Source organism: Rhinichthys klamathensis, unplaced genomic scaffold (genome assembly GCF_029890125.1).
Source record: "Rhinichthys klamathensis goyatoka isolate OS25496 unplaced genomic scaffold, OSU_Roscu_1.1 h1tg000270l_1, whole genome shotgun sequence".
Classification (NCBI taxonomy): Eukaryota; Metazoa; Chordata; class Actinopteri; order Cypriniformes; family Leuciscidae; genus Rhinichthys; species Rhinichthys klamathensis.
The window spans coordinates 1,435,886-1,458,279 of NW_026606790.1; the positions used below are offsets into that span (position 1 = coordinate 1,435,886).

At 39.6% G+C, this 22,394-nt stretch overlaps 1 protein-coding gene across 1 annotated transcript in view; it reads left to right on the forward strand.

Annotated features, from left to right (window-relative positions):
- The window catches only part of rimbp2a (RIMS binding protein 2a), a 147,834-nt gene extending 127,924 nt beyond the window's left edge, over positions 1-19,910 (forward strand). The window contains exons 9-25 of the mRNA XM_056268210.1: positions 1,389-1,554; positions 1,708-1,856; positions 2,731-2,810; positions 3,440-3,549; positions 6,793-7,593; positions 8,775-8,926; positions 9,480-10,346; positions 11,783-11,911; positions 12,040-12,186; positions 12,277-12,385; positions 13,155-13,280; positions 16,188-16,357; positions 16,438-16,606; positions 17,502-17,599; positions 17,686-17,757; positions 17,836-17,985; positions 19,618-19,910. Coding sequence (XP_056124185.1) covers positions 1,389-1,554; positions 1,708-1,856; positions 2,731-2,810; positions 3,440-3,549; positions 6,793-7,593; positions 8,775-8,926; positions 9,480-10,346; positions 11,783-11,911; positions 12,040-12,186; positions 12,277-12,385; positions 13,155-13,280; positions 16,188-16,357; positions 16,438-16,606; positions 17,502-17,599; positions 17,686-17,757; positions 17,836-17,985; positions 19,618-19,806 — 3,684 coding nt within the window. The 3' untranslated portion in view covers positions 19,807-19,910. The remainder of the gene's footprint in view (positions 1-1,388; positions 1,555-1,707; positions 1,857-2,730; positions 2,811-3,439; positions 3,550-6,792; positions 7,594-8,774; positions 8,927-9,479; positions 10,347-11,782; positions 11,912-12,039; positions 12,187-12,276; positions 12,386-13,154; positions 13,281-16,187; positions 16,358-16,437; positions 16,607-17,501; positions 17,600-17,685; positions 17,758-17,835; positions 17,986-19,617) is intronic.
- The last annotated feature ends 2,484 nt before the right edge of the window (positions 19,911-22,394 follow it).

The following is a 22,394-nucleotide window of genomic DNA, read 5'->3' on the forward strand; positions in this document are numbered from 1 at the left end:
GTAGCTCAGTGGTTCTCAACCAGTGGTTAGTGATCCAGAAGTGGTTCGCAAGAAAAATGCTAAATGCAAATGCAGCTAAGTCTATATCTGTTCATAATCGCTGCAACGGGTCATAAAAACTGCAGAGAGGGTTATCGGCTCTAACCTCCCCTCCATGGACACTATAGACACAGTGCTGCAGGAGGAAAGCACAGAGCATCCTTAGGGACAAACACCACCACCCAGCTTATGCTCTGTTTAAGTGGGTGGACACAGGCTACAATTTGAAACACCGCAGGCCTGTGAGCATCAGCACTCACAAGGCCCGTCCGTTTAACAGCTTCTTTCCAGCCACTTTTAGGTTAGTGGCACAGGACATTAAGGAGGGTAAGAAGTACCCCACACCATGTTTTTAATCCAGGTGGATTATCATTATCATTGTAATAACTTGTGCAATATTACTTGTGTAGAGTTTACAACGTGCAATATTATTCATCTATTTTATCTTTTATAATGAGTACTTATTTAAATTAGAAAGTCTATTTGTACATAGTTTCTTTTTTTGCACTTAAAATGTTTGCTGCTCCTTGCTCTCCCTTAAAATATATATATATTTTTTTAAATAAAAGCTGACTCTGAGAAACGCACAAGAATTCCAATGTACCTGTACTGTAACGTACCTGTGAAAATGGCAACAAACTTTAAACTTTAACTTTAATCACACAGAATGCATTTTTTGCATTCCACTGCACTGCATTTCCATATTTTTTCTATGTAAACATGCACTAGATGAATGCATTTGACCGTTGTGCTCGCGTTTCATGCCTTTTGCAGCGTATTGTGGATGACACAGCGTTCTAAATTCAGTGTACTCAAGTTAAAGGTTACATTTGAAAAATAAAGTGACTGATTTTATTTTTGTTCATTCCACTGCCCTGCATCTCACGCTTTTAACCACTAAAGTGTGTTGTTTCAATGATCCCTTAAGGATATCAGATTAAATAGGCTTATTAACTTCTAAAAGGGGAAAAACAATTCCCATATCATGTTCTTATTGTCACAGGTTGTGCATTCAATCAAACTTTACAGCATTTTGTCGCAAATGTATTCAATGCTGGGTAATATGTCTAATAGCAGGGATTTTGCTAATGATACAGTATTTGGCCCAGTGTTTGTTCTATGTGCTAGGCTGGTAAATCACACTTCTGCTGTGTATGTGTTTACAAAATTGTCTGTTTTCCTGTTAATAATTTTGCATATTGTTGGGTGTAATTTTGTGTAATATTGCTGGTTCCCGAAGCCAAACCACTGCTACAGTTCAGTGTATTTCTCCTGTGTATTTATTCCTATGTATGATTTCATCTTTTGAGTAATTCTTTCCTGTGTATTCCTTACTCTGTCCCTCAAAGGTCAAGGTTCATGACTTAGAGCAGAAATGCCGGACACAGAGTGAGCAGTGCAATATTTTGTCAAAAAAGCTGGAGAAATATCACCTGGGGTCAGACACGGCAGATACGCTCCACATTGACTCACAGGAGAACAGTTACAACCGCCTGCAGCACCAGACAGAAAAAAGTGAGCAAAGCATTTTTTTTTAAACAGTTGGAGGTGTATTTCCCCCCCACACATGAACCATAGTCATTGACAGGGACAGGGAAAATTTGTTCAGATCCCTCTTATTGTTCAATGATCAAAGTCATTGATTTCCATTATAACTCATGCTTGCAGGTGATGAGAGATCTGACGGAACTCCACTGGTCTCAGAATTGCCCATAGTACAGCAACACAAGATTGACAAGCCAGAGCAGCTGTCGGTCAAACCCACCTTCCAAACCCAGAGTCGCTCCAGCAGCCCCATGCAAGCATCCCTCTCAGAGGTTTGTCTCCCTCCGCCAACCACTCGTCACAGCTACATGGTGGTTAACCGGTTGCCACGAGCAGATAGCAGTATCTGTTTATCTGCCTGTATTTTACTCAAGAGAGCAGAAATGTGCTAATTTCATGCTTTTATAATTGGCCTCTCTCTCTATAATTAGATACATAAATGACCTCATATCAGATGTTTGGGTTGAAGACTGTCTGATGCTTTAGGAAAGAAATCCAATTGTTTACTGTATGTGTAAACTAAATCACACATTTAGGCATCTAAAGTCTCAGTGGAATGTGGACTAAAAAGATACATTTAACAATTAAATGTGAAAAGTGTAATTGTTTAAATGTTAAAATACTTAACTTTTTCGACTATAAAGCATTTAAATTATTAAATTGTTTATTTTGCCAATAAACTGTAAACACTATGACTCGATGCTTCTATAAAAACATTGTGCTGTTTGTTTGAGCGTCTCAGCCAGCCTGACACAGCCAAATTGGCTCAACCAATGGCGTGAGTTCTTGACCAATGGCAAAACCTGTTTAAAAACAGTCATTGTTTTTGCAGTTCCGTTTGGTGATGCAATCACCACCATAGAAATTACACACTTCAGCTTTATATTTTCCCTGGCTATGTGATTGACATCAATGCAAATAGGTAATAATCATCTCCGCTCTGTGCACTTAATCATACATGAATCAGATCATCCATGAACACATGCATGCACTGTGCACATTGGGAGCAGGACTGTAAATAAAAGGATGTTATGTAATGATCCTCACACAAACACTCTCATAGTACATTGCCATAGTACATTTATGTTGTGATGTGTGGAATTTAAAGATAAAGATCAAGTGTGTCAGCTGATTTCCTCTGTCCAGATGGATGATGAGGTGAGACCAGCTCCAAGAACCAAGGCAAGATACACAGGTCAGGTCCGCCTCTGCACTGCCCGCTACAGGTACTTTTCTTACCACTTACCCTCTATATACAGTATATATAAGTACTGTTCAAAAGTTTGGGGACAGGTATGAAAGCGAGGCTGTGAGGGATAGACTTTTTTAGACTTACATCTGCTGTAAAAAGCTATATAAAGCTCCTAGATCACTTATAATTTCCCACAGCTTATATTGTCGGGAGCTTTTTGTCTACTGAAATATTTTGGAAAGATATTTTTGCAGTGTTTCGTCAGCAGAACAATCCAAAAACACATTAAATAACAGTACAACCAATTGAAGAGATGCATGTCCATCCCTCACAGGCTTGCTTTCATTCCCATCAAAAATTAAAGATGGCGCTGCTGTGAATAAGGTCTATTAGAATGATTTCTGGAGTATCATATGACACTGATAAATAGAGTAATTCAGCTTTGCCATCACAGGAATAAATTACATTTTAAAATATATTAAAATAGAAAACAGTCATAGTGTTCAATGTACAAAAACATTACAAATCTTACTGACTTTCTGAGCAGTAGTGAAAGGTATATATGTATTACACACATACTTGTACATATACATATATATTTATGTTTGTATTTTACTGTTTTCTTTGTTTTCTTTCCCACTCACTGTCTGGTGTTTTGGTCAGTTATAATCCCTATGATGGACCTAATGAGCATCCAGAAGCAGAGCTCCCTCTTGTGGCAGGGAAATACTTGTACGTATATGGGAGCATGGATGATGATGGATTTTATGAAGGTAATTGAGTTATGTGAGAGGTGTAATTAATGTTGAAAATTAAGAGTTTAAATTAAGAAAATACCTGGGGCCTGATGTATAAACGTTGTGTACACACAAAATGGGTATAGAAATGTGCGTAGGCAATTTTCTACGCACCAGGGACGTTTCCTCCAAGGAGGCAAGGGAGGCAGTACCTCCTCAAAAAAATAGGATGAGAAAATAATTCATATTACAAAAATAAAACAACGCAAATATTACAAAATTTGACACAATTTTTTTTATAAATCACTTTCCAACAGCGACACCAGCAGGTAAAGTTAAAAATCTCATGCCTCCCCTGAGCCAATTGACTTTTAACAGTCCCCTAAAGCGTGCGGTAGGGGGTAATTGTGCACGAATGGTGGAAAGTCACATGAGCGGAGGCAATGCCTACATCACACTGTGATTGGTTGTGATTGGCTATCATAGGTTTGTGCTATAAATCCTGCCTCTTGTTTTTGTGCGTGTTCCGCGTTCGCGAATCAGTCTTAATTAACAAAATTATTGCGTTAATGGGAAGACTAATTGAAAAGGAAGTATACAGCTCAGCCACTTGGATATCACCGCTTTGTCACTTACTTCAAAATCAAAATTGCCTGAAAACATGATGACTGTGTTTTTTTTTTAGTGAGCAATAAGTTTAGTGAAATTACTGCTCTTAAACCGGAGAGTTGCTAGGCCTCCTCTCGCTATAGAGAATTATGCTGCTAAGGCCTCCGCTCCCCAGAGCTCCGCCTAGATAGCAGTTCTCACTAGTTAGGCTCCAGACGAGCCTCCTTGGAAGCTGTCCTGAGTGTGGAGCATAGTTAGGCCTCTTCTCGCTTTAGAGAGTCGTCATGCTGAGGCCTCCGTTCTTAGAGCTCAGCTAGGCAGTGGTAATGACTTACAGACTCTCTGTAAGCCTTCTTGGTACTCCTGGGTTGGGAATGTTGTTTGGCCTCCTCTCGTTATAGAGAGTCATTTTGTTAGAGGCCTCCGCTCGCCTGAGCTGCTGGCCCTATTATGTAGCTTCCTTGACAGGTGTAGGACGTAGTGCTGAGGCCTCCGTCCCATGAGCTCAGCCAGGCTCTCTGTGAGCCTCCTTGGCTACTGCACTTAAACCGGACCGCTATAGTTGTTACGCTCTCTGTGAGCTGTCTTGGGAAACTGTCCTAGTAGTAGAATGTGGTTAGGCCTCCTCTGGCTTTAGAGAAGCATCATACTGAGGCCTCTGTTCTCAGAGCTCCATTCAGTGACGACATTCCCTTAAAGGTATTCTCAGGAATACCAAACCCTTGAGCTCTCCCTGTGGACTGAGTTTCTTTTTTGACTCAGCCCTGCAGGGAAGGGAGGAAGGGCGCAAGCCTGGACTTTCTCTAATAGAGTATGCAGCTCTAGCTTTGGCAGTAGGGAATTAGTCATGACAGCCAGCTTTAAAGGTGCCCTAGAATGTTTTGTTTTGTTATTTTATAATGTTTCCTGGGTTACCCTTATAATGTTAGTATGTTTTTTAGATAAAAAATAATCATAATTTAGAAATAAATGGCATTTTTCCTAGCCTGCTTTTAGCCTCTGATTTGAACACTCTGTTTGAAGGGGCGTGTCTGCTGTGGGATTCAGTGTAACCGCGGCCACTGCTGTGATTGGCTGACATGCTTGCATATGAAATAGCTACGCATTACATGTGAAACTCTCTCCCGAATACTTTTACTACTGCTATAATACGTTTTTACTATAACAGCTATCGAGATTAACGAATCGTGAGATGTTTTTAAAGTATTTAGATCTATTCCCATCACATAAAATGTTGCCGTGATGAGCATTGAGCAGATGACAGTGTGTTGATCGCGAGAATGAAGATCTTATCATTGCAAAGCAGTTTCTGCACTCTCTCTGCTTTCACCAATGCAAACATGATGTAAATACAGTAAGAGCTTCGTTGTGCAGTAACGTGCGTCATTGATTTCATAACGAGTTTGGCAAGTGTCCAGATAAACTCGCGCTGTGTGGAAAGATTGTTCTTTGATCGCTTTCTGTATATAATTTTTTCACAATTTAAATACGATTATTTTCATCCTACTAAAAGAAACGATGTGAAGCTGATATTTTAGTCACTGGCTTAACTTACTGATGCATAAACAGTATTGAACGATTTTGAGAGAAAGATTACCTGTCTGAACTTGAACAATTACACATCAGAAAGTGTTGCTTGGTAGCTCGATCCGAGGCCAGCTCTGTATTGGCCCAAGTTGAGGAAACACTCGGTGAAATGTTTGGAAATTTCCAGAGAAAATAAAATTAACCCATTGTTTCTTCAGAGGCTCAGATGAAGGAACTAAAAAATACTTTTGTGTTCATGTGTACATCCACACTGAGCAACTGCCATGCTTCGGCTGCGCAGTTCCGCCTGGCATTGAGGGCTGGCATTATGCAAATATTTGGAGGCGTACATATTAATGATCCCGACTATTGCGTCACAGTCGGTATTGTGTGGAGAACCGACCGTTTTTCAGGGGGGTTTTTCATAAACGTGAATTAAATGAGAACGCGAAAACAGTCCAGTTTGAGATTCACTCTATGTCATGTCCATGCACTGAACTCTTGTTATTTGACTATACCAAGGTAAATTCAATTTTGAATTATAGGTCACCTTTAATGTCAGCCGATGAGGCACTCATCCCTTCAGCAAGGCGGAGTGGGCATTCATTCCCCAAAGTATCCTTGAGGGGGCACAGTGCGTGTTCCCATTCGAAGGGGAATGTCTCAGGTTACGCATGTAACCATGGTTCCCTGAGAAGGGGAACGAGACACAGTTCTTCAGATATTCTTGTGCATGTCTCCTTCAGATAAAGAAGTCGCATCAGTAGTACGTCATAGGCTGTCGCCAGCCAATGTCAAGTTCATTGTGTTTTCACATGTGCTTCAGACACTGGCCATGCCCAAAGTGTCCTCTAGGGGTCTTGTTTCACTTCTCAGGGACCATGCTTACATGCGTGACCTGAGATGTTTATACATGAGGCCCCAGATCTATAATCATCCAACATCTAAAAAAAATCCTAACAACTTTTGCTAATGGACACTACAGGATAAATAAGACATAGACAAGTAACAGTGAATTTAATCAGTAAGCATTACCTGACAGTGTGTATTATAATGACATGCTTACAAAATTCATCACAATTACATTTTATGTAATGAGATTTGTTGCAGCTTATGAGATCTTTCTTTTTGTCTTTGTTCCAGGAGAGCTGTTGGATGGGCAGCGTGGCCTGGTTCCCTCTAATTTTGTGGAGTTTGTCCAGGACAAGGAAAAGCCATCTATCGACGGAGAAGAGGAGCAGGGCAGGCTGGAGCAGAGCTGTCTGAGCCTGACTGCCATAGATGGAGCTGCTCCTCTAGACAGCCTTAGCAGTGATGCCCTCGGCCACTGCAGCAACGGGACAGGCACTCTGGACCGAGAGGAGCTGGGCGACAACATCGTGCCTTACCCTAGGAAGATCAACCTGATCAAACAGCTGGCAAGAAGTGTGATAGTGGCCTGGGAAGCGCCTCTGGTGCCCCTCGGTTGGGGCAACATCAACGGCTACAATATCTTAGTGGATGGGGAAGTACGTTCCTCTGTGCCATTTGGGGCCAGGACCAAACTGCTTCTTGAGAAGCTAGACTTGGCTGCTTGTACCTACCGTGTGTCGGTACAGAGCGTGACGGACAGGGGTCTTTCCGATGAGTTGCGCTGCACCTTGCTGGTGGGCCGCAATGTTGTGGTGGCCCCCACTGGCCTGCGCATGGACGACATCTTGCGGGACTCCGCTGAACTTTCGTGGCTGCCCAGTAATAGTAACTACTCACATGTTGTGCACTTAGATGGTGTGGAGCATGCTGTGGTCAAGCCGTGCTCTTACAAACTGCGTTTTGTGAACCTGAAGGCCGCCACAGTGTACAAGGTAAAAGTGTTGGCCAAACCTCACCAGGTGCCCTGGCACATGCCCCTGGAGCAGAGAGAGAAGAGAGAGGCTGGGGTGGAGTTCTGCACCCAGGCTGCAGGCAAGTTTCAACTCTAATATTGTTCAGATATCGCGCCAATGTTGAGCGATTGAGATGACTTTTGTTTTTTAGGTTAGATTGTGATCCACAAATTCATATTAGATCCAATTTGATTTATTTGTGATTCATTTGAGTGTATTTCATTTATAAGGTATTATTTAATGTTGCTCTGATATTGCTGTTTTTTTAATCTATTTATTTAAATAACCTGCTCATAAATGTCGTTCGTTCGTAAATTAAACTACACTGTTGCGCTGTATGTGTTTGATTTACTAAAAAGAACCAGTTCAAAAGAGTCATTTGTTTGTGAATCAGACTACAATGTTTTGCTGTGCGTTTTGGATTCACTTGAAAGAACCAGTTCATAAGAGTCATTTGATTGTGGATTGAACTACACTATTCAACCTACACTATGTGTTTCTGACTCACTTAAAAAAAAAAAACGAGTAAATTGTTCTTGAGGTGGAGTAAGAATAGTTGTGTTAAATGCTTGATTTTGCAGCCTGTGAGGATAACTCAAAAGAAAGTCCATTATTTTTGCAATATACAGTTTTTGATTTCATTACATTCAATACATACAGTGAAAACACATTCATAGCTCTGGTAAAATCAGCAGTAGGGGAGCAGGATTGCTTGGAACACTATTACGGGGAACCTTCTAGCTTAGTACAATAAGAAAATAATCTTATTCTTTTTTTTTTTCTTCTTTTTTTTTAACAGGTTCTAAAGTGTACAGTAGAGTTAGCTGAAAATAGGCAAAGAGTAAAATACTGATCTTCGCATTATAAGAATCGACAGCAAGATTTATTAAATGAAGATCAGACAATCAGTATTTTTACCCACTAAGGCTGACACTCACATCTGACCTAAAGAGAGCATACACAGTCTTCCCTGAGCTAGACATAAAACAGCTATTTTTGTTGTTCTGATTAGCACAACACTCCACTTAACATAGTCGAAGGCAACAGAAAAAGATTTAGTGAGGCTAATTGGATTAATTAATTAGCTGAGATACTTGGAAGTAATATATGCCCTTGTGCCATTATTCAGCTGTAAAGCTGTTGGAATGACCATATTACTGTAAACTTGAGCTCAAGCAAATTAATCCAGTGAACATAATCCTTTCTAAATATCATGCATTTATTACTGTAAATATCTGGTGGTTATCTGTCCCTCCCCAGGACCCCCTCTTCCTCCTCAAGAAGTCCAGGTCCAGTGTGGACACGCCCCAGGGGTCCTTCAAGTGCGTTGGAAGCCCCCTCTAATGACACCTATGGGAACCTCCAATGGTGCAAGTGTCATTGGCTATGCAGTGTGCACTAAGGGTCAGAGGGTAAGTAAGTACGTGTGCATCAGCAATCATATCAGTGGTGACATTTATGTGACAGAACAGTTCTTGGCTGCATGGAGGCTAAAAGTCATCAAGACCTATTTTTATCAAAAAGTCATACTGATGCCCCCTGTTGGTGGAGCAGGGTGGTTCCAAACACTTGAATTCATTGTTTCTGGTGTTTTTGTGTAATGAATTTTAAAGGTCTTTCTTTTATGTTATTTGGGTGATTAATGAGAATGTTGATTCTAAACTCTTGTCCAGTCAAATTAGTGAAATTTTGTTGGAAAAAATGTCCATTGTCTATTGTCAGTTAGTGCACTAGTGTTGTACGAAGCACAGCTCACACAGAAGTTACTTTCAAAGCAAGCAGCTTTCTGTTGCTCAACGCAGCAAATTTGCTGGATCAACTTAATCCCTTTGCGAAATCTGCATGGGGAAATCTTTCCTAATTGTGTGGATTTTCTACTGAAATTACTGGATTTCGCCCATGAAAAATTAACTGAACCATGGTAAATGTGACTGCACCTTAATGCTAAAACTAATGCTGTTTCAGATCGCGGAGGTGTTGTATCCAATGGCAGACTATGTGGCAGTAGAGCTGAACCGTCTACAGTGCTTGGAGGCCCGTGAAGTTATCGTCAGGACTTTATCAGCACAAGGGGAATCTCAAGACTCCCATGTCGCCGTCATTCCAAACCACCTGCTGGTGCCTCCTCCTAAAGCCCTCCCTCCTTCTCACCACATGCAGTCCTCTCTCCCACCCCAGCAGTCCCAAACGATGCCTCCCCATCCCCAAATACGGTCCCTTCCACCTCACCCTGGACCCCAACCCCTCACCGTTCGACCCAACCAGCCCCCATCTCACCTCCATCCCCACCGTATGCCCCATCCCACACAGCCCTCTCCACCTCACCTCCAGCCTTTACAACCACACCCAATCCCTCAACCTCAGCACACCATGCAAATGCCCCAGCCTCAATCGTCTATGCCCCAACCCCAGCAGCCCATGCCTATGCCTCAACCCCAGCAGCCCATGGCCATGCCCCAACCCCAGCCGCCCATACCCATGCTCCATCCCCAGCCAGCTATCCCGATGCCCCAGCCTCACATTCCTCAACTGGCCCTTCCCCAATCCCAAAGACCACTAAGTGCCAGAGAGCTGGAAACCAAAGAGCCAGGGCCAGGAATGATTAATCATGGAGGGGGCCCACCTCAGCCATGGGAGCCCGGATGCTCCCCATCAGGCATGCCCACAGGCCTGCAACACGGACACACCCTGGATGCCCCGGCCTGCCCGAACCGCCGTTCCCCGTCACCTCAAAGGATCCTCCCTCAGCCCAGGGGTACGCTTATTCCTGACACTGTGGCCAAGGCTATTGCCAGAGAGGCAGCCCAAAGAGTGGCTGCAGAGAGTGGACGGGTGAGTCAAGTCAGCAAAAAGCATGTAATGTACAGTGGTTGCAAACCAACCTTAACCCTAGAATGCATGACCCCAAAAAACCTACATGAATAATGGGGCTCAAAACGACCCAAATCGGAGTCATTTTTTAATTATTATTATATATTTAATTTATTTTTTAATTTATACTTTTATTTAAATGTTATTTAGATTTTTATATTCTTAGTTAGTTAACCCAAATAACAAAATTCTGTCATCATTTACTCATGTCATTCCAAACCCATGTCGTTCATCTTCGAAATTAAATTTTTTTTTTTTTTTAATAAAACCTGTGTGGTTTCTGTCCTTCCATTGAAACTCCAGGTAACCAAAACTTAGAAGATCCAAAAAGGCGTTGTAAAATGAACCCATATGAATTGAACGGTAAGCCAAATATTGTAAGGAGAAATGATAGCTTTATAAATGATGAAAAAAATTATTTTAAGTTTTTTTTATTTACATCTAAGCAATGATCGACACACACATATATAGATCATATCACATATGCTAAACACAAAAACTCAAACGTGTATGCATGATGCACAAGAACCAATGACTAGGTGTGACACACAAACTTCTGTGTTTACCAAATGTGATGCACTTTATGTATGTGTGTTTAAATTTGAATAGAAGCCTAGTTAACTCTGTTCATCATAAAAAGTGACCAAAGTCTTATATATATTGATCAAATATTGACCAAAGACTTATGGGTTTGGAACCACAAGAGGGTGATTAAATGATCATTTTTGGGTGAACTATCGCTTTTAGTGTAATTAAATTATTTAAATGAAATTGATTTTATATTTACAGTGTATACTTAACAGTATTATGAATATGATTATATGCATGTTTAAATGTTTCTGTAATGTTCTTTTCCATGTACATACACAATAAAACAGTAATTCAATATAACTAATAACTATAATTAACGTGTTTGTGTGAGAAATTTGAATTTGCTGGCAACTTTTAATTTATAGATTATTTTGTTTATAGATTATTTAGCAAATCTATAATATTTTATTTATAGATTATTTTGTGGATAGACAAATGTGCTGAATTATTATTATTATTATTATTGTCAAAAAACCCATGGTAAGTTAGAATAGGATGTCATTTTGACCCCCTTTATGAAGACTTGGGGTAGTTTTTCTGATCCTACGAACAAATATAGTTTTGCTGAGGCTCAATATTTATAAAGGAATACATCAAATATCAATTAATCAAAAATAATCAAATAACAACACCCTATCGGGTCAATTTGACCCGTTTATGCATTCTAAGGTTAATATGTGCAAATGAGAACTCTTTTAAAGAGTTCATGAACATACAAAAGATTAGATATTTTGTCTGTTACTTAACCTCAGCGTAACTGTCAGATCTCTTTATTAAGACTTCTGAAAGTACTTTAATATATTTAGATGGAGAGGAGAAGCCAGGGCTTTTACTCACAAAATTCAGATGAGGAAGAGGATGAGGAAAGCTATCAGGCCCGCAGAAGTGGAGCATCTGTGGATGACTTCCTCAGGGGCTCAGAGCTGGGCAGGCAGGTATGGCAGTTGAAGTGATTGCCTTACCATACAACCACAGGCATAAGAGGCGAATGTCAGCATTGAATGCTTTGGTTTGTTGTATTAGCTTTGGATTGTTGTTTTCTCTCACAATCTGCATTTCACAGTCTCATTACAGTCACAGTGAGGAGTATCATACGGACAGCAGTCGAGGCTCGGACCTCTCAGACATCATGGAAGAGGACGAGGAGGAGTTGTATTCTGAAATGCAGCACGAAGAAGGCAGGCGACGAAACTCCCACAATGCACTTAAGGTATCGCAGAAAGCGAAAGACATCTCACAATATCCCAATGACATCCTGGTTTGCATGGCTGTAACTAGTTTGCTTTCTTCCCGATTCAAGACCGGAGGCAGTACTCAATCTTCGAGTCAGCTGGATCGGGACTCATACCGGAAGCCATCTCACCGAGGTCCTCAACCTCAGCGCCGACCCCTCACGGTCCCATCCATTGGTCAGTGCTCTCCCAGTAAGAGACAGGAGTCCAAGACTTGCTTTCAGGGTCTCTTTTTGAACTGTTAAACGTACATAAGCTTGTCAATGTGTACCAGACCACCACTGTGTGTTCCAATCATAACCATATCCTGTTGCTTTCAGCCATTATAACCCTCTCTGAATCTTTACGTCTCTCTTAAGGGCTGCGTCCGAAATCTAAAAAATGCTGGCTCTGCCGGCAGCAATATAGAGGTAGGAAGGCAGCAAGGCATGTCCGAATCCAGTGATCGTGTCTCATCCAGTCTTTTGGGATACCTTCATCTGATACATTTTTGAAGGGAGCATAGATAATATCCCACAATCCTGTGCATTCAATTCTGTGACAGTTGAGCTTATAAATAAAAAAGTTGCGGTTGGTGGTCAGTTTGTGTGTAAATGAATGTTTTTGACCAACTTTTTCCACTTTTGATGTCATTTCTAGTGAGAAGTTAATATTGTTGTAATTAAATATTTGTTTAGTTACCACCAAAGCTCTCTATTTTGTTGTAGATCGTTAAACTGTGAAGCTGCTTCAAAAAAAATTCGGGAGGTACCTTTATACGCAATCACTGCCTGCAAAGTCATTGCCTGATAGGTCAGCCAGGCAACAAGTCAGCTGCCTAAGCTTTCGGACGCAGCCAAGGTTTCCCATAGAGATGCCAGTGTAGTTAGGTGTCTCCAGCTTGGGCAGGTTGACGAGGAAAAGCCTTCGCATGGTATAACGACTCTTTGATTGGTGTTTCCCTCAGAGATAACCACTGAGAGTAACAGTGAAGGGAACCTCTCTCCCGTCAAGGAGGATGTTTACTATGGCAGTGTAGCACGGCACAGGACATGTTCCTCCCGGAGGCACGGGGGACGCAGGCCTCCTTATGGTACGTGTTGAAGCTGCAGCATTTAGAGTGGGGTCCGAGGAGAAAGAAAATGGCCAAACGCATGAAACTGCACTGGACTGCACCAAGATGGAAGCTTGTGTTGGAAGTGGTGCTGTAAGATAGCCATTAGCAACATTTTTGCACAGAGAATGCTCCTCCCCCTTTGCACTGCCCCACCAATGGATGCCTGCCAAACCTCCCTCTTTTCAACCTGACCACTCTCATTCTTTTACTTTGGCCATGCATGATTGAATGGTGAAAGTTAAAGGGTGGCATCTTACGCCGAATGAATGCCATCAAATATGTACATAGGTAATGGTTGACTAGGAAGAGAACGCAAACGGTTCCTTGGCATCGACTGCAAAGGCAACTGTGTGGAATGCACATTGGGCATGTTGGAATCACAATCTAGCACAGCTCTGTAGATGCGTCAGGGAGAAAAGGAAACAGGTGTAGTTTTATCCGGGACTAATTTGCCCCATCTGATGGGTCTTTCTCAGATCCAGATCTCTGCATGGTTACAGTAGCTCAGACTGCGTGCTCCCTCTCTCTCTCTCTCTCTCTCTCTCTCTCTCTCTCTCTCTCTCTCTCTCTCTCTCTCTCTCTCTCTCTCTCTCTCTCTCTCTCTCTCTCTCTCTCTCTCTCTCTCTCTCTCTCTCTCTCTCTCTCTCTCTCTCTCTCTCTGTCTCTGTGTGTGCGCCTGTCAGTAGCTTCATGTTTGGCTTGCTGTTCATCTGTAATTGGCTGCCATATGGGTGTTTCACTCCAATCGCCACATACCCACACACACACAGGCAAACACACACAGTGACACACATCATAGCCATCATATTACGGTAAGAAATGTCTGTTTTTTTCAACCCACCCAAGATGTGTTTGGCAAATAAATGGATTGTGCAAGTATGGAGCGTAATTTCACTCCATTGGACTGAATTGCATGCTTATTCACACTGTCCATTATTATACACGGAGATAATAATATTTATACTGTTTGTTACTTGCTTCAAAATATCCTCTGGATCCTTTAAAAAGTCTTGTAAGCTTATACCATCAAGTCATGCCTACTGTATATGGTTTTGTATTACAGGACCAGGTGGAATATATATATACATGTGTATATATATTAATATATAGGGGTGAATATAGGGTTCCCAATTCAGGGTAAATTCAGGTTGATTGGGACACATTTTGCTATTGAGATGAATGAATTCAGTCAGTATGTTTTTTTAATTAATACTTTTATTTAGAAAGGATGCATTAAACTGTTTAATAGTGACCGTAAAGCAGGTGTAAAGAGTACCTGAAAACCACACTGGAGTAAAAGTACAGATACCTTACAATGAAAATGACTCCATTACAAGTTTCAAGTCACCAATTCCAATATGACTCGAGTAAATGTCTTAGAGTATCTGATTTTAACAGTACTTAAAGGGATAGTTCACCCAAAAAAATTCTGTCATCATTTACTCACCCTCAAGTTGTTCCAAACCTGTATGAGTTTCTTTCTTCTGCTGAACACAAAGATGTTTTGTATATTGTTTTGTATATTTTGTATATTCTTTTTCAAATTCATACAGGTTTGGAACAATTTGAGGGTGAGTATATATTTTTGGGTGAATTATCCCTTTAGGTATTTTACTTGTATGAGTAAACTCATACAGTACCTCGTGTACCTGAATGTAGGCTTAAAGATGCACTAGTCCTTAACACCGAAGAGATATGTCAGTGAAAACAAGAAACAGTTGATTTGTGAGGAGAGCAATCACATGTTTCTTTTTCTAAAATCAAAATTAAACTGAACACAGACTGTAAATATTGTAATAAATCAAGGTCGACAACAGCCACTTAAACGTCCACTTAACAGCCTCTTAAACATCTACAAACACTAAAGTCTCAGTTAAGCTCAAGTGCTCATGAAGGGGCATACTGTAAGTAAACCAATATCCTTTAAAATGTTCTCTTCAATATAACTGATAAATAAAATAAGTAAAATTAAATATTCAAAGCCTACTTGTACTGGACGTGCTGGGTTCGGCTGGAGAGTGTCCTCACCCCATAACTGAAACACCTGCGATTCACAACTACCATGCGCTTGCATTCATTGTAAAGTAACCTTGTTGACAAATTTGGGTGAACAAGGGCAAAACGCACAAGATATAGTATCTTCAATGCCCTGTAGATGGTGATATCGCTTCTTTTGTAGCAGTAATAAACTGCTGCTGACAATGTTAGGTGCCATGCAAAATGTAACAAGTAATTGCATTGCTCATTACAAATGTATTGGAGTAAAAGTACCTATTCTTATTCAAAAATGTAGTCAAGTAGGGAGTAAAAGTTGTTTTATCTTTGATACTTAGTCAAACTACAAAGTAGCCAAAAATATACTTAAGTACAGTAACTAATTACATTTACTCAAATACTTTACACCACAGCAGTAAAGACATTTATCTTACAAAAGATTTATATTATAAATAAATGCTGTTCTTTTGAATGTACTATTCATCATCATCAAGAATGCTGAAATTTTTTATCAGTTTCAACAAGAAATTAAGCAGCTCAACCGCTTTTTATAATTTGTTTACAATAATTATTCATTGTGATTATATAATTTTAATGACTTTTTAGATTTATTTTCCTTCAGTTTGGTCAAATGGACCTTCAAAGTGACAAATGAATTTTTATGAGCATGCCTGCAAATATTAATAAAAATAATACATTTTATCTCAATTAATATAAGTAGCATAACAGTAAATATACAATAATTAGAAAAATCGTTAATTCAATTTTTTTATATATATCACACTGCAGAACATGGCTTTCCAACTATCCATGTATAGGGATAATATGGTACCACTTAAATCTGTCTATTAGACAACTTGTTTTTTTTGCCTATCTTTCTTATTGTAGATGGATACAGGGACCGATGCCGGCGTTCTCCTCCGTACTATGATGAATCTGAGCAGGAGGAGCCGTTTCGAATCTTTGTGGCCCTCTTCGACTATGACCCTCTCTCCATGTCCCCTAACCCTGACGCAGCTGATGAGGAACTCCCTTTTAAAGAGGGTCAGATTATAAAGGTACTGCTCAGATGGAGTTAATGATCTATTGTTAAATGGCCCTTCCATTGTTTCAGCATCCCTCTGTCTGTGTGTCTAAGGTGTATGGCGATAAGGATAATGATGGCTTTTATCGTGGGGAGATCCGAGGCAGGTCTGGACTTATTCCCTGTAACATGGTGTCGGAAATCCGTGCTGAGGATGATGAGACCATGGAGCAGCTCATGAAACAAGGATTTCTCCCTCTCAATACCCCTGTGGACAGAATTGGTTGGTGTTTTTCCTGTCACAGTTATCTAAACTTATTATAATGACAAAAATATTAAAGGTTTGCAAACTTATTGTTACACACTACTGTTCAAAAGGTTTTGGGTCGGTACGATTTTGTAATGTTTTTAAAAGAAGTCTCTTTTGCTCACCAATGCTGCATTTATTTGATACAGTTAAAACATAATATTGTGAAATATTATTATTACAAATTAAAATAGTTCTGCTGCTTAATATCTTTTGTGAAAACTGTGATACATTTTTTCCTGGATTCTTTGATGAATATAAAGTTCAAAATAACAGCATTTATTTGAAACAGAATTTGTCACTTTTGTTAAACTTAATACATTCTTGCTAAATAAAGGCTTGTTCACACCAAGGATGATAACTATAATGATAACTGTATTAGCGTACCCACCAACGCACGATAACTCTCTTTTTTATTATAAGCAAGTTATGTCATTGGCCACTTTACATGCTTGAGCTCTTTAAAGAAGGATAGATTCTGATTTGGCAATGTCAATTCAATCATTCCTCAGCTGGAAAAAATCATTCTGAAAGTGATTCCAAATGATATTCTTACTCGTGTCGTTATCATTATAGTTGTGGTGCGGACTTCCCTATTCTCATACAATTAAAACAATTATTAAAACTTTATAGTCATCGTTATAGTTATTGTACTTGGTGTGAACGGCCCTTAAAAGTATTCATGTTTTTAAAAACATCTTACTGACCACAAATTTTTTTTTACTTTGTTCGAATATATCAAATACATGGCTACTTTTATGGTCATCAGTACAGGGCTTTCTACCAGTAACTGGATTGTGATAACCAGTCAAATGTTATTTTGTACATAGCCTGCCTATCCCACAAAGCAACTGATTCTCTCTCCCATCAGAACAAAATAGGAGAGGTCGCCACCCAGTGGCCACAAGAAGAATGGTTGCCCTGTACGACTACGACCCCAGAGAGAGCTCCCCAAATGTGGATGTTGAGGTGTTAAACACACACTCTAATATATATAGTATATAGTATATATATGCATTTGTGAATAGTTGCTGATCATGTGCTTTCTGTGGCAGGCTGAACTGACGTTCTGTGCTGGTGACATCATTGCTGTTTTTGGGGATATAGATGAAGATGGCTTCTATTATGTAAGTATCATTGTTGCGCTGACCACTCACTCTGTTTTATTCTGAGCCTGCGGCATTGTAAGTTTTTCTGACTCGCAGGGTGAGCTGAATGGACATCGGGGCTTGGTTCCATCAAACTTTCTTGAAGAAGTGCCTGATGACGTGGAGGTCTATCTGACGGACACTCCCTCCCAGCACGGTCAGGACGAGCCCAATCCGGTACCGGCTCCGCGCCCAGAGGCCAAACGGGTACACCATCGCCGTTCTCAGCGCTAGGCCCTGTGTCCATTCATCCTCCGTTTGAGTTTCGGTCCACTCGCCGTCTCTGTGTTTTCTTGTGCTTGTTTGTTTTTTCGTTATGTGACCGTGGTGGTGGTTTCCAGTCCAACCTTTCTTGCTTTAGGAAAGGGAGAAGCAAAGCCCACTGCATACAGAGCCTTTTTTTTGAGAACATAGAGAGACAGGTACGAATGTGACTCTTTTAAGAGAGCGAATGTTCGTAGAGCCGCCAGAGGACTTGTGGAAAAGGCCAAATTCTGTTCCTGCACCGGACTTTGAATAAAGCATAAAGCATCTTTGCACTGAAACACAAAACCCTACTTAAGTGAAGCTGTTTGCATTAGTCAAAGTGCTTTGTGAAGTCCATAGGGTCCGTGGCTCGTGATTTGTGACCCTGTTAAAAGACTGATTTGGAAACTCACGTAGTTGACGCATGCCTGTTTTTTTCTTTTTTTCAGAACAGACCTGTAGCTTTTATATAAAAGTAAACTACATTACCCCAAATGTTGTATTTCTTTGAAGAGGCTTTGTTTCTTTTTGTATATTGCACATTGTCAAAAAAAAAAACTCTATTTTTCAGATCATATGAACTAGCAGAACATATATTACTCATTCTCATCTCTTCCTGAGAGACTAAAAAGATAACAGTCATGATGTAATTACAATAAATCAAAATAAATGAAAAACTGAGACAAATATGTATTTTTTGCTAGTGGACATTTAGTGGACAGATATATTCATTTATGTGTACGTGGTGTTGTTTTTTTTTTTCTCCTCATAATTGATGTTTTGGATTTTTTTTATGATGTCGCTGCATTCTAATTTCCGTTTTTCCCCACCGGCTTTGCCAAAAAAGAAAAAAGCTGAGGAATATTGTTCATTTCCCACCCTAGCAGACTTTGGTCTTGCTAGGTAAGTTAAGCAACTGGCGATACCAGTGATCAGTCTCATGCAAGGGATTTTTTTTATGGACTTTCTACGGCTAAAATTATCTAATTGGAGTGTTCTATTATATTGCTTTTATATGTAGCATAATATAAACAAGTTGATTTATTTATCTGTTTTCATCAAAAGACAAGGTTTGTTTTAGGTTTATCTACTTAATGATGTTCATTTATTCAGATTATTATTTTATTTATTTTCCTTTTTCTATCTTCAAAAACACAGACTTTTCTGCTTAATATGCCAGTGCATTGGACTTGTATGGTATCTGCAGTTGGTTTCCGTGCTGTGTGTCTATTATGATGCTTTAATAGAATATAAGATCCCCTGACTTTTAGAGGTTTCTAATAACAATTCAAACAGAAATTAAATTAAGGACTATTTCTTATCTTTCTTATAGCAGCCAAGAAAAAAAAAAAATTAATAACACAGTTGAGTTAATTCAGGAACCAGCCATATTATCTGCCTTTTCTCTAGAGTTCCAATCTGTGAGTAGTAATATAATTTTTGCTCTTACTTTCTTGGCACATTTCAAATCATTTGTTTTAAAACTTTGAACATGAGCTGGACGGTTACTAGAAGAATGCAGATGATAAGGCAAAAGATAGACTTGCTGTGTAATATGCCACAATTTTCCCTTCCCCATGGATGTTTCATTAGGTGCCTGTGGAAAGTACAGTGCCAGCTCCGGCCCCTGGAAGACCCGCCTCTCCCACTGTGCGTCCTTTGCTTCCTGTTGGCCCAGTCAGGGCGCTGAGCCCAGCCAGGGGTCCACGAGACCTGGCGTCTAAAAAGAAAAAAGGTCTGCTCTCTAAGGGGAAGAAACTGCTCCAAAAGTTCTCAAAGTAAAAGTATGAGTTTGATTTCAAATTCATATGACTACAACAACATACAGATTTCTATCTCAAAAGGGAAACAGCCAATCCCCAATGTGTCAATAAAAACTAGGATTTTCAACAAAAAAAAAAGAAAAAAGAAAACTTTCACATTAACATGCCATGTACACATTATGAAATAAATCTAATATTCATATGAAAAGGAATGACCTATATAAAGATGTCACTCACATGTCAGTGAGTTTGCTAATTGGCTGTCAGAATAAAAGCATCTTTCCATACTGTGATGGACAAAAAGATGTTATATTTAAAGAATTAGCCTAGTTCCATTGCTATATCCTTTTTTAAAATCAAAGTGCTGGATTTTGAGCTAAATATTTAATCTCAGATTTTAATGTTTGGTATTGCATTTAGTGATGAATTGAAACAGTTCAAAAAGCACTTCAAATATGGCCTGACGTTGTGCGTCAAATAGCAGTTTATGCTAACCTCCAGACCATATCAAGTGCATTAGTCCGAAACACAAAAAGGACCACAATAAAATAATATATTTCCATTTAAAAGCATTTTAGAAAGATGGGCAATGTGCAAAAACGCATTACTGACCAGGACAGTCTATGAGCAAATCCTTTTAAACATTGCTGTGGCCTTCATCTAAACTCAGTAAGTAGGCTACAGTATATTACCTACATCTGATGTCTAGATACATCAGTCTTTGCCAAGTATTCTCTCTTTTGCTTGCTCCCTATCCCGTGTTTACCACGAGAATGAGTCTGAAGTTATAAAAATACAATGGAAAGTTTCTGTGTTTGCCTTTCAAATCGCACAATCTGTGTGTGTTTTGGTGAATGGAGTGCGTCCCCTCTGCATCCATGTTCGTGCAACCCCTTAAACTTAAAAGGGACAAATGTTGTTATAAACTTTTGTGATAATGTGATGTGCTGCTAATTACAAGTTGTTTTCTGTTGCTTTCTAAAGTCAATAAGGGTGGTTCCGTCTTCTCAAGAAGAAACATTTAAGCAAATATTGTGTCTTGGTGTCTCCTTAAAGGGATAGTTCGCCCAAAAATGAAAATTTTGTCATTTACTCACCACCAAGTTGTTCCAAACCTGTATGAGAACCTTTCTTCTGTTGAACACAAAATAAGATATTTTGAAGAATGTTGGTAACTCATACAGGTTTGGAACAACTTGTGGGTAAGTAAGTGATGACAAAAAAAGTAGCATTAGTTCTAGCAGGTAACGTCAGTCACGCTCGCGTCAGCTGATCCACGACTACCTATAGGAATACAACGCCTATCACTGTATTAATATAAAAGCTCCTTCAGTATTATCAGCAGCTATCGCGTTTCTCAGGAGCCAATTCCTTCCTCATCCCCAGCTCCTCCTCTCGTCAGTCAGGATTTGGCATATTGATTCCCCTTGAATCAGGCTAAATTCTCGAATTATGATGTATATTAAAATATGGACATTAATGATATCTGCAATACATTCATGTTGGTTCTGTTCTGTTTACCCTAAGGGGGTTATTGCTGCTCTCCCTGCTCTTATGCTAGGCTGCATGGATGCGCAGGGAGTTCTTTCCCAGAACAGAACCATACCGCCAATCCAAACTATATGTTACTGGCCAATCGTATTTAGTGGTCCTGACAGAATTTTCATTTGTGATGAACTATCCTTTAAATTCCACTTTCTGAAGGCTGGTTTACAGAGAACACGTTTTTTTTTTTTTTTTTACAATGGAAATTGTTTTCCAATATTAAAAGATGAAACCCGTCTTTTTTTTTTTTTAGTTTTAAACGCATGAACGAGTTCTGTGTGAATGACCCTTGAAAGGTTTTTCACCCCAGAATTAAAATTCTGTCATAACTTGTTCTACAAACTGTATGAATTTAATTTTTTCTGTGGAACATGAAAGAAGACATTTTGAGAAATTATTCTCTTTTTTTTGTCATACAATTGAGGTAACCAAAACTGTTTTCTTCAACATCATTCAAAATATTTTCTTTTATGTTCTGCAGAAGAAAGAAAGTCGCAAAGGTTTGGGACAACATGAGGGTGAGTAAATGATGACAGAAATTTCGTTTTTGGGTGAACTATCCCTTTAACACTGGTTTATACAAATAGGTTGGGCTGGTATAATGAGATCATCTATAGGCCTAAATGACATATCCTTGCTGCTGTTATCATTGGCTGTTTTTCCTGGGGTCTTTGCTTGCTATGGTAGACAAACTTTCTGTGATAGTCTCTTTGCTGAGGACCATATAATACACATTCTCAGCTACCAAAATACAGGTTAAATACCCTCAGGCAAAACTACCTATGATGGCTCAGCTGTCTCAAGCTATAATAGTAGTTTACATTAAGGGCAAATTCTTTTGCATTAACACAAAACATCTTGTCCCACAACTGGAAATGTGAAGTTGAGCCAACATTTGGTGGAATCTCAATAATGTGGCCGGTTAGGTTTAGATTGCACTCTTGAATGGTTTGATCCAGGGTACATACTGTGTGTTTAAAAAAAAAAGAAAAAAAGAAAGATTTTTAAATCTTTAAAAAAGATTATCTTATATGTATTTAAGCATTTTAATATAGCATATAT